Source organism: Leopardus geoffroyi, chromosome A3 (assembly GCF_018350155.1).
Source record: "Leopardus geoffroyi isolate Oge1 chromosome A3, O.geoffroyi_Oge1_pat1.0, whole genome shotgun sequence".
NCBI classification, from domain to species: domain Eukaryota; kingdom Metazoa; phylum Chordata; class Mammalia; order Carnivora; family Felidae; genus Leopardus; species Leopardus geoffroyi.
The window spans coordinates 73873809-73887081 of record NC_059336.1 but is presented as its reverse complement, the minus strand read 5'-3'; the positions used below and the strand labels follow the sequence as shown (position 1 = coordinate 73887081).

Here is a 13273-nt window from a genome sequence, read left to right as displayed (position 1 = left end):
AATTTTGAAATTATAGATATCAACTAAATTATTTTATTTGACAGAGTTATGGTAGAAATAAAATAATAGTGATGACAATGTTTTAAAAAGATCTTTCATTAAGTATCATAAGTAATGCAGGTAATAGATAAGAAATGAGTTCCCTAAATAAATATATTCCAAGGGGGTCACTGTAATTGGTCTTCAAAAGCAAATAATCTCCTTAGTTTTATTTAATAAACTCATTCTTTTATATCCTTAGAAAAAATATTTGTTACAGAAACCCCATCATTACGAGGTCTCTCTCTATCAGAGATAAGATGGAGGGTTTACCAAAGAGGTTTTTAAGCACTTGGGTCAGCACTACTAGGGAATTTATAAAAGAATTTGAAGGATCATGAAAACTAGACCTGTAAGCCCTCAATTACATGATAGTGTCTAATGGTACCTTGTAGACTCTGAATAAGGCTGAGCCCTCATTCTTCATTTTCTAAGCTCCCTTCCTTGTAACTTTCAATATCTGCTAGCCTTACCAAGAAGGAGATGAGTAAAGGTGTGGGAATGTGAGACATGGTAGAGGGTTGAAGTGAGGCATGAAAAGGTTCATGAAAAAGCAGAAGAAACTAACACTTGATTACTTACCATGGGTTGGATGAAGCACTCCACATTAAACTTATAGGAATCAGGTTTAATAGTAAGTGAGTTGAAATGATATCCCTTTCTATTTTTGAAGAATTGTTAAATATGGATTTTCAAATAAGAATAGGCGACATACTATAATATTATAATTTTTTTCCTTAGGTATAGTCGAACGTCTTATGATAAATGATCCATTTTGCTCATTAGAAAACTGGCAAGAAGTAGCAAATATATGTTTACAGAATGGCTTTGACAAATTATCTCATGACATCATGTCCATTCTTCGATCTCAGGCTGGAGTTACAGAAATTTCTCAAGAAGATGATACAGTCAACTTAATGGAACATGTTTTTTGGTAGTGCTACATCTTAACCAGTTGAGGGAGCTTCTATAACATTTTATGTGTGTTGGTTGGACAAACTGATTTTGGCATAACTAACTTATAAATAAATCCAAAGTGTGAAGCTCTCAGAAATCATGCTGCTCTTATTTTGACATTTAGATTTGTCCTTGAAACATTTAGACTATTGCTTTCTTTTTCTCCATATGGTCATTTCTTATATTGAATCTTGATAAAATCCAAGAATGTAACTCAGTTTAGGTATGTACTTCTATGTAAGGGCATAAGCTAACATCTAGATATATTCTTTTCTGGTGATCACATTTCATAGTAAGAACTGGGGAAGGTGTGGGTAATATCCTGTCAGACTAATTTCCCAAATATTGAATGCTATGAGCCTGATTTTTAACAAGAAAGACAGGATGTCATTTTGAGGTTGGACTCACTGGTGAAATCCTAAGTATAGTAATTTTGTACTACTGACTTAAAGATGTGCCCCATGCTTTGGTCAATGTAAATGGCAAATGTTAGGCTTCTACTCTAAAAGTTGGGAATCCTAGCATGTTCTTACCTGGAGAGAAGACCAGCCAAATTTTGCATGGATGTAGACCTGAGATACCTGTAGGTATGGAACATATGTCATAGGTGGTTTGGGATGATTTCAAATGTCTGAGTAAGTATTGGTTGGAATACTCAGGTTGTGTCATGGACGGGTAGGATATTCAACATATTTAGTGATCCACATGGCACGGGCACCACGAGTCAAACAGAACAGATCCCCAGCTAATCTTAACAGTTTTCAGCCCTTATGCCACAGCAGAGCATACCAGCTAAATGTCAGCCTTGATCATGGAACTTGGTAACAGTGAGCTGCTATGAGATGGAGTAGGAGTAAAAAGTCAAGCTTCTTTCCCCTCCTAAATTTAAATTGAATGTCTGTTTTTTTACTCTATAGTTGAAAGAATATGAACTTGGAATCAGGTAGCCTCATATTTAAATTCTGGTCTTACCTCTTCCTCTTTGTAAAATACGGGCGGTAATACTCCTCCAAAGGTTTGTCATGAAGGTTAGTGATATGTGTGTATAATAGAAGTATATAACATAATAGAGGAATTTTGCAGAAGGTAACTGTTATTTCTATGTAATAGGTCCCAGAAATATATGTTCCTCTGCTTGGCTTAAACTTACTAAATCCCACATATCTATCTGTCTTTATTTGTATAATTATCCTTCTCTGGTGTATTTGATAATACTGACATACCTTATTCCTAAAGTAAGTGATCTGTCTAGGCTAGGGTTTCTTGGCTTATCTTATAAATCCAGAGGGTACTGGCTGCGTTCTCAGTTTTTCCATATATTGCTAAACACAGTAATGCATAATTATAATTGAGTTTTCTAAAACAATATTTTTTAAAGTAATATATGTACATAATTTAAAAAGCAGCGTATGGGCGCCTGGGTGGCGCAGTCGGTTAAGCGTCCGACTTCAGCCAGGTCACGATCTCGCGGTCTGTGAGTTCGAGCCCCGCGTCAGGCTCTGGGCTGATGGCTCAGAGCCTGGAGCCTGTTTCCGATTCTGTGTCTCCCTGTCTCTCTGCCCCTCCCCCGTTCATGCTCTGTCTCTCTCTGTCCCAAAAATAAATAAACGTTGAAAAAAAAAATTAAAAAAAAAAATAATAAAAAGCAGCGTATTACTAAAAGGCTTATAGTAACTAATAATATTTTGATTTCTGGCCATCACATTAGCTGTGCTTTTTTGAAAAGAAAAGATGAAGGATGGAAAAAAGAAAGGGAAAGAGAAAAGGCATTTCAGCAGCATTGATTTTTTATTTTTAAAAAAACTTTGAATTTTTGTTTATTTTTAGCAGCATTGATTTTTAATATACCAACGAAACCTTCTTTCTTTGAGACTTGTATAATTGATAGAAAGCTATTATGTGTCCATTGACAGAACTTAGGGGAAAAAAGTATCCCTGAAAGCCAGGAGGATGAAGTAGGAACTTAAATGTGGAAAAAGCTTGGAACAGCAGCTGTTGTTGTTACTGTTAATTTTGCTTTTATTTTAAAATGTTTTTCCTCCGCTCATTATTGTTCCTCCTCTGTTTAGCATTACCTGCGGCAGTTTTCCCAAGGAATGTGAAACTTGTCAAGTGAATATAAATCAAAATGTCTAGAGATGGAGTTGGGAGGAAGAGCAAGAAAGAATATGAAGTCAAGTGGGGGGAGGAGGAGGAGTGGAGCTGTGAGCTACAAAAGGTTTGGAAGCAGTCGGAGCCTCCTGTAGGCTGCACTGAAGAGATGCATAACATGAGCCTCTTGGCATAGGACCCTGCATGCGAGACCAGCTCTACCACAATCTGGCTTTGTGTCCTTTTCTTCATAAGTTTATTTTGACTAGATAATTCCTCTTATCATTTATAACTCAAAAATTCTGTAATTCTGCAAAGGTACAAATGATTCCCCAGTACTTTTTGACCTTTTGCGTAAATTTGAAATACCAAGCAAGATAGATTCAACATCAGAATCAACACATACTGAATACCTACTTTGTGTATGGTCTCTGCTATCAAAATTACAGCTTCAGTGGAGACACAGCTGTGTCTTTTACTTTATTTTACTTTTAAAAATAATAATTCCTTAGTATCATCTAATATACACTCCATATTCAAATTTCACTAACTGCTTAAAAATACCTTTTTATAGTTGATTTGTTTTAAATAGGATCTAAACAAGGTTTGTGTGTTCTGTTTGGTTATTGTATCTTCGCATCTAGAGTATGCCTCCCCCCTCACCTTTTTTTCTCTATTGACTGGTTGGACTGGGTGGTTGTTACCAAAAATGTTCCACCTGCTAGATTTGTCTGACTGGTATTTGACCTTAAGGTATTACTTTATTTGTTATTCTATTTCCCATATTTCCTATAAATGGAAGTTAGTTCTAAAGACTTGAGGAAGATGGTGGCGTAGGAGGACACTGGGCTCACCACGTCCTGCTGATCACTTAGATTCCACCCACTCCTGCCTAAATAACCCAGAAAACCGCCAGAAGACTAGCAGAAAGAATTCACTGGAGCCAAGTGCAGACGAGAGGCCCACGGAAGAGGGTAGGAAGGCCCGAGAGGCAGTGCGCGCTATATGGACTGGCGGGAGGGAGCCTAGGCGGAGGGGCAGCCCGCCGGCCAAGCGGAGCCCCCGAGTCTGGCTTGCAAAAGCAGAGGGGCCGGACAGAGTGTGTTCGGACAGCAAGCAGGACTTAACATCTGGAAGGTTATAAGTTAACAGCTCTGCTCAGAGAGCGGGAGGGCTGGAGGACAACGGGAGGGAGAGTTGTTGAGCCTCGGAGGACAGAGCTCAGTTTGGCAGGGAACAAAGGTGCTCACCAGGGCCATCTCCCTCGCCCATCCCCCAGCCAAAATCCCAAAGGGAACCAGTTCCTGTCAGGGAACTTGCTTGCACCATGCAAACACCCAGTGCTGTGCTTCTGGGGATCCATCCCTCCGGCAGCAGGTCTGACTCCCTCCTGGTGCCGCAGGGCCCCTCCCGAAGCAGATCACCGAAGGAAAAGCGAGGTGAGCCTGCCCCTCCCGCACCTGTGCACCTTGCTGATCCACCCCAGCTAATATGCCAGATCCCCAGCACCACAAGCCTGGCAGTGTGCAAGTAGCCCAGACGGGTCACCCCACCCCACCCCACAGTGAATCCCACCCCTAGGAGAGGGGAAGAGAAGGTACACACCAGTCTGACTGTGGCCCCAGCGGTGGGCTGGGGGCAGACATCAGGTCTGACTGTGGCCCCACCCACCAACGCAAGTTATTCAAGACAGCACAGGGGAAGTGCCCTGCAGTTCCACACCACTCCAGGGACTATCCAAAATGATGAAACGGAAGAATTCCCCTCAAAAGAATCTCCAGGAAATAGCGACAGCTAACGAACTGATCAAAAACGATTTAAACAATATAACAGAAAGTGAATTTAGAATAATAGTCATAAAATTAATCACTGGGCTTAAAAACAGTATAGAGGACAGCAGAGAATCTATTGCTACAGAGATCAAGGGACTAAGCTAAAAAATGCTATTAATGAGCTGCAAAATAAAATGGAGCCGACCATAGCTCGGATTGAAGAGGAAGAGGAGGGAGTAGGTGAACTAGAAGATAAAATTATGGAAAAATAAGAAGCTGAGAAAAAGATTAAAAAATCCAGGAGTATGAGGGGAAAATTAGAGAACTAAGTGATGCACTAAAGAGAAATAATCTATGCAAAATTGGTATTCCAAGAGGAGGAAGAGAGAGGGAAAGGTGCTGACGGTGTACTTGAAGAAATAATAGCTGAGAACTTCCCTGATCTGGGGAAGGAAAAAGGCATTGAAATCCAAGAGGCACAGAGAACTCCCTTTAGATGTAACTTGAATCGATCTTCTGCACGACATATCATAGTGAAACTGGCAAAATGCAAGGATAAAGAGAAAATTCTGAAAGCAGCTAGGGATAAACGTGCTCTAACATATAAAGGGAGACTGATAAGACTCGTGACGGGTCTCTCTACTGAAACTTGGCAGACCAGAAAGGAATGGCAGGAAATCTTCAATGTGATGAACAGAAAAAATATGCAGCCAAGAATCCTTTATCCAGCAAATCTGTCATTTAGAATAGAAGGAGAGATAAAGGTCTTCCCAAACAAACAAAAACTGAAGGAATTCATCACCACTAAACCAGCCCTACAAGAGATCCTAAGGGGGATCCTGTGAGACAAAGTACAAGAGACATCGCTACAAGCATGGAACCTACAGACATCACAATGACTCTAAACCCATATTTTTCTATAATAACACTGAATGTAAATGGACTAAATGCGCCATCCAAAAGACATAGGGTATCAGAATGGATAAAAAAAAAAACAAGACCCATCTACTTGCTGTCTACAAGAGACTCATTTTAGACCTGCGGACGCCTTCAGATTGAAAGTGAGGGGATGGAGAACTATTTATCATGCTACTGGAAGTCAAAAGAAAGCTGGAGTAGCCATACTTATATCAGACAAACTAGACTTTAAATTAAAGGCTGTAAGAAGAGATGAAGAAGGGCATTATGTAATAATTACAGGGTGTATCCATCAGGAAGAGCTAACAATTATAAACGTATATGCGCCGAATACGGTAGCCCCCAAATATATAAAACAATTACTCACAAACATAAGCAACCTTACTGATAAGATTACTTCTTACTGATAAGAAGTAATTGCAGGGGACTTTAATACTTCACTTACAACAATGGATAGATCATCTAGACACATGGTCAATAAAAAAACAAGGGCCCTGAATGATACATTGGATCAGATGGACTTTACAGATATACTTAGAACTCTGCATCCCAAAGCAACAGAATATACTTTCTTCTCGAGTGCACATGGAACATTATCCAAGATAGATCACATACTGGGTCACAAAACAGCCCTTCATAAGTATACAAGAATTGATATCATACCATGCATACTTTCAGACCACAATGCTATGAAGCTTGAAATCAACCATAGGAAAAAGTCTGGAAAACCTCCAAAAGCATGGAGGTTAAAGAACACCCTACTAACGAATGAGTGGGTCAACCAGGCAATTAGAGAAGAAATTAAAAAATACATGGAAACAAATGAAAATGAAAATACAACAATCCAAACGCTTTGGGATGCAGCGAAGGCAGTCCTGAGAGGAAAATACATTGCAATCCAGGCCTATCTCAAGAAACAAGAAAAATCCCAAATACAAAATCTAACAGCACACCTGAAGGAAATAGAGGCAGAACAGCAAAGACACCCTAAACCTAGCAGAAGAAGAGAAATAAGAAAGATTAGAGCAGAAATAAACAATATAGAATCTAAAAAAACTGTAGAGCAGATCAATGAAAACAAGAGTTGGTTTTTTGAAAAAATAAACAAAATTGATAAACCTCTAGCCAGGCTTCTCAAAAAGAAAAGGGAGATGACCCAAATAGATAAAATCATGAATGAAAATGGAATTATTACAACCAATCCCTCAGAGATACAAACAATTATCAGGGAATACTATGAAAAATTATATGCCAACAAATTGGACAACCTGGAAGAAATGGACAAATTCCTAAACACCCACACACTTCTGAAACTCAATCAGGAGGAAATAGAAAGCTTGAACAGACCCATAACCAGCGAAGAAATTGAATTGATTATCAAAAATCTCCCAACAAATAAGAGTCCGGGACCAGATGGCTTCCCAGGGGAGTTCTACCAGACACTTAAAGCAGAGATAATACCTATCCTTCTCAAGCTGTTCCAAAAAATAGAAAGGGAAGGAAAACTTCCAGACTCATTCTATGAAGCCAGCATTACTTTGATTCCTAAACCAGACAGAGACCCAGTAAAAAAAGAGAACTACAGGCCAATACCCCTGATGAATATGGATGCAAAAATTCTCAATAAGATACTAGCAAATCGAATTCAACAGCATATAAAAAGAATTATTCACCATGATCAAGTTCATTCCTGGGTTCATTCCTGGGATGCAGGGCTGGTTCAACATTCACAAATCAATCAACACGATACATCACATTAATAAAAGAAAAGATAACCATATGATCCTGTCAATCAATGCAGAAAAGGCCTTTGACAAAATTCAGCAACCTTTCTTAATAAAAGCCCTCGAGAAAGTTGGGATAGAAGGAACATGCTTAAACATAAAAGCCATTTATGAAAAGCCCACAGCTAACATCATCCTCAATGGGGAAAAACTGAGAGCTTTCCCCCTGAGATCAGGAACACAACAGGGATGTCCACTCTCACCGCTGTTGTTTAACATAGTGTTGGAAGTTCTAGCATCAGCAATCAGACAACAAAAGGAAATCAAAGGCATCAAAATTGGCAAAGATGAAGTTAAGCTTTCACGTTTTGTAGATGACATGATATTATACATGGAAAATCTGATAGACTCCACCAAAAGTCTGCTAGAACTGATACATGAATTCAGCAAAGTGCAGGATACAAAATGTACAGAAATCAGTTGCATTCTTATACACTAATAATGAAGCAACAGAAAGACAAAGAAACTGATCCCATTCACAATTGCACCCAGAAGCATGAAATACCTAGGAATAAACCTAACCAAAGATGTAAAAGATTGTATGCTTAAAACTATAGAAAGCTTTGGGGCGCCTGGGTGGCTTGGTCGGTTAAGCGTCCGACTTCGGCTCAGGTCATGATCTCACGGTCCGTGAGTTCGAGCCCCGCGTCGGGCTCTGTGCTGACAGCTCAGAGCCTGGAGCCTGTGTCAGATTCTGTGTCTCCCTCTCTCTCTCCCCCTCCCCTGTTCATGCTCTGTCTCTCTCTGTCTCAAAAATAAATAAACGTTAAAAAAAAAAAAAAAACTATAGAAAGCTTATGAAGGAAATTGAAGAAGGTATAAAGAAATGGAAAAACATTCCGTGCTCATGGGTTGGAAAAATAAATATTGTCAAAATGTCAATACTACCCAAAGCTATCTACACATTCAATGCAATCCCAATCAAAATTGCACCAGCATTCTTCTTGAAGCTAGAACAAGCAGTCCTAAAATTCATATGGAACCACAAAAGTCCCCGAATAGCCAAAGTAATTTTGAAGAAGAAGACCAAAGAGGGAGGCATCACAATCTCAGACTTGAGCCTCTACAAAGCTGTAATCATCAAGACAGCATGGTATTGGCACAAAAACAGACACATAGACCAATGGAATACAATAGAAACCCCAGAACTAGACCCACAAAAGTATGGCCAACTCATCTTTGACAAAGCAGGAAAGAATATCCAATGGAAAAAAGACAGTCTCTTTAACAAATGGTGCTGGGAGAACTGGACAGCAACATGCAGAAGGTTGAAAGTAGACCACTTTCTCATACCGTTCACAAAAATAAACTGAAAATGGATAAAGGACCTGAATGTGAGACAGGAAACCATCAAAACCCTAGAGGAGAAAGCAGGAAAAGACCTCTCTGACCTCAGTCGTAGCAATTTCTTACTTGACACATCCCCAAAGACAAGGGAATTAAAAGCAAAAATGAACTATTGGGACCTCATGAAGATAAAAAGCTTCTGCACAGCAAAGGAAACAAATCAACAAAACTAAAAGGCAACCAATGGAATGGGAAAAGATATTTGCAAATGACATATGGGACAAAGGGTTAGTATCCAAAATCTATAAAGAGCTCACCAAACTCCACAAATAATCCAGTGAAGGAATGGGCAGAAAACATGAATAGACACTTCTCTAAAGAAGACATCTGGATGGCCAACAGGCACATGAAAAGATGCTCAATGTCGCTCCTCATCAGGGAAATACAAATCAAAACCACACTCAGATATCACCTCACGCCAGTCAGAGTGGCCATAATGAACAAAACAGGAGACTATGATGCTGGCGAGGATGTGGAGAAACGGGAACCCTCTTGCACTGTTGGTGGGAATGCAAATTGGTGCAGCTGCTCTGGAAAACAGTGTGGAGATTCCTCAAAAAATTAAAAATAGACCTACCCTATGACCCAGCAGTAGCACTGCTAGGAATTTACCCAAGGGATACAGGAGTACTGATGCATAGGGGCACTTGTACCCCAATGTTTATAGCAACACTGTCAACAATAGGCAAATTATGGAAAGAGCCTAAATGTCTATCAACCAATGAATGGATAAAGAAATTGTGGTTTATATCCACAATGGAGTACTACATGGCAATGAGAAAGAATGAAATATGGCCTTTTGTAGCAACATGGATGGAACTGGAGAGTGTGATGCTAAGTGAAATAAGCCATACAGAGAAAGACAGATACCATATGGTTTCACTCTTATGTGGATCCTGAGAAACTTAACAGAAACCCATGGGGGAGGGGAAGGGGAAAAAAAAAGAAGTTAGAGTGGGAGAGAGCTAAAGCATAAGAGACTCTTAAAAACTGAGAACAAACTGTTTTGGGGGGGTGAGAGGGAGGAAAGGGTGGGTGATGGGTATTGAAGAGGGCATCTTTTGGGATGAGCACTGGGTGTTGATGGAAACCAATTTGACAATAAATTTCATATATTAAAAAAAAATAATAGGGGCACCTGAGTGGCTCAGTGGGTTAAGCAGCCGACTTCGGCTCAGGTCATGATCTCGCGGTCTGTGAGTTTGAGCCCTGCATCGGGCTCTGTGCTGACACCTCAGAGCCTGGAGCCTGTGTCAGATTCTGTGTCTCCCTTTCTCTGACCCTCCCCCGTTCATGCTCTGTCTCTCTCTGTCTCAAAAATAAATAAACGTTAAAAAAATAAAATAATAAAGACTTGACTAGATTTAGGTTCAGCTATTTTGACAAGAATACTTACAAGTATGTTGAGTACTTCACATCCTATCATATTATGATGCACTAAGTGTTTGGTCGTCTCAGTGCCTCCTGAGATAAAGTCCAAAATCCTTAACATGGCCTGCATGATCAGGATTCCAGCTGCCTCTCTAGCCTCTTTCCTACTGTACTCCTCACTTTCTTCACCCAGATGTGTGCTTTCTTTTTGTTCCTCCTGTAATGTGTGGTGATTAAAAGTGTGTCTCTTCTGGGGTACCTGGGTAGCTCAGTCAGTTAAGCGTCCAACTTTGGCTCAGGTCATGATCTCGCGGTTCATGGGTTGGGGCCCCCCATCGGTCTCTGTACTGACAAGTCAGAGCCTGGAGCCTGCTTCGGATTCTGTCTGCCCCTCCGCTGCTCTCTCTCTCTCTCAAAAATAAAATAAAGCATTAAAAAAGTTAAAAGACAAAAATGTGTCTCCCCTGATCGAATGGGGGCTCCCAGATGTGGGGTGACCATCGGGTGGAAGCCGTTGGTGGGGGAGATGAGAGGATTCATTCGAGGCAGAACAAAGGAGATAGAAGTTTATTGAATACACTGCAAGGGAGCAGCAGGCAGGACAGCAGAGGAAAGGCAGGGTGCAACGAGCCAGTTGACGGGGGAGCGGTGCTGTATTTAAAGATGGAAGGTGAGGTGAGATGGGAAAGTATGGAATTTTTCCCTTTTTGGTAACTGCTGATTGTAAGTAGCCCATTCATCAGTTAAGGCCTATAGATATTTTGAGGTGAGTCTCCTGATGGCCCTGTCTGTATTCAGCCAGGGGTTTGCTGTGGGCCCTTTCTACATTATGCTGCTCAAGCCTGTTTGCCTAAAAGTGGTCTCTACATAAAGGGTTTTAAAATATGCTATTTCTTTTACCTGGAAGCCTTGTCCCTTTCTTTTTACCTAGTCAGTAATTTCTTTTAGGGATGCCTGAGTGGCTTAGTCAGTTAAGCATCTGACTTCAGCTCAGGTCATGATCTCATGGTTCATGGGCTCAAGCCCTGCATGGGGCTCTGTGCTGACAGCTCTCTGCCCCTCCCCCACACACACTCTGTATTTCTCTTTCTCAAAAAAAAAAAAAAAATTAAAAAATTTTAAGTAAATAAATAAATAAAAATGTATTTTTTTTATTTCAGTTTTTAGCTTAGTTAAAACTGCCTCAGGGAAGCCTTTCATGACTTTCTCAATTAGGCGAATTTTCCCTTTATTGCAGTTATCATCGTTGTAGTTGGGAACAGTACTGTAATTGAGGGCAAGGACAGTACCTTTTGAGGGTATGGGAAATGAGCTAGGGTTAACTGTATTTGTTTTCTAGGGCTGCTGAAACAAAGTACTACACAGTGTTTTAACCAACAGAAATGGATTGTCTCACAGTTCTGAAGGCTACAAGTTGAGGAGATCCAGGTGTTGGCAGGGCTGGTTCCTTAGAAAGCTTGTGAGGGAAGAAACTGTTCCAGATCTCTGCCTCTCTTCTTGACTTATGGGTGGCCATCTTCCTCTGTCTTTATGTCATCTTCCCTTTATGCCTACGTCTGTGTCCAAATTTCCTCTTCTTATAAGGACACCCATCATATTGGAGTAGGGCCCCCCTAATGACCTCATTTTACTTGATTGCCTCTGTAAAGACCCTGTCTCCTAACAAGGTCACATTATGAGGTACTAGGGGTTAGGGCTGCAACATGGGGATTTTGGGAAGACACAATTCAGCCTATAACATTTACCACTGTATCACCAAAATCAAACAGTACTGGGTACAAAGTAAATTTCAATAAATAGTTGCATGAATAAATACCAGGCTGGACCTAGTACCTCCCATATTTAATGTTCGTGTTGTGAATTTACTGTTGCTTTATTTATTTATGGTAAATATTATTGATATGTAAACATACATATACCCAATAATACATCCTGAAAAATGCACAAATTATAACTCTAGAGCTCAATAATTTTTCACAAAGTGAACACGTTGTGTAACTACCTCCAAAGTGAAGAAACAGAATACTGCTGTAATCCAAGAAGGCCCTTCTAGTCACTATGATCCCCTCCCAAAGATAGCCTCTATTCTGACTTCTCATATCATAAGTAAGTTTTACCTGATTTTGAATTATATCTAAAAGAAATCATAATGAATTTTTCTGTGTGTTTGTTTCTTTTGCCCTTTATTATTTTTGTGAAATCTTTTCCACCATGTGTGTTTGCAATTAATCATTCTCAAAGCTGCTTATTATTCCATTATATAAGTACACCACAGATGTAGCAGGGATGGACATGTAAGTTGTTTCCAGCATAGGGCTAATACACATAGTGCTCCCGCGAACATTCTTACACGTGTCTTGTACACGAACATATGTGTGCATTGTTGTTAGATTCCTGCTTTGTTTTTAGGTTGTATATTGAGTCATACTAGTAGCCATAATTTTCAGGGTCAGCACCGCATTAATGTTTGATTTATAACATTATTCTCTGACAGCTATATTGAAATAGCTATAATAGAAATTCTACATTTGGTTAAAAATATTCAAGATTAGTCATTTTTCTAAACCCATGGCTCTAAAAAAACTCGATTTTGTTTTGAGCAGTTTTAGATTCACAGCATTATTGAGCAGAAGATACATAGATTTTCCGTATATCCCCATGCCCCCACACATGCACAACCTCCCCCATTATCAGTATCCCCCACTAGAGTGATACATTTGTTACATTTGATGAACCTCGAGTGACACATCATTATCACCCTGTCCATAGTTTACATGAGGGTGCACTCTTGGTGTACGTTCTATGGGTTTGGAAAAATTTATAATGACAAGTATCAGAATAGTTTCACTGCCCTAAAAATCCTCAGTGCTTTGCCTATTCATCCCGCATGGCTTTTTCATTTTTTATATGGGGAACGCATTCGCCTCCCATGTATGAAAAGAACAGAAAAATTTTTATAGGCGTATAAACGATTAACAGACAAGGCCTACAGAT

General features: G+C 39.9%; 1 protein-coding gene across 6 annotated transcripts in view; it reads left to right on the top strand.

Moving 5' to 3' along the window:
* Window positions 1-1093, top strand: part of CLHC1 (clathrin heavy chain linker domain containing 1) — a 41698-nt gene extending 40605 nt beyond the window's left edge. For 5 of the 6 annotated variants that reach the window (XM_045446087.1, XM_045446084.1, XM_045446085.1 and 2 more), the window contains one exon: window positions 781-1093. In XM_045446087.1, the coding sequence (XP_045302043.1) occupies window positions 781-977 (197 nt within the window). In that variant the 3' untranslated portion in view covers window positions 978-1093. The other variant, XM_045446086.1, reaches the window with a different exon arrangement.
* Window positions 1094-13273: the final 12180 nt, after the last annotated feature.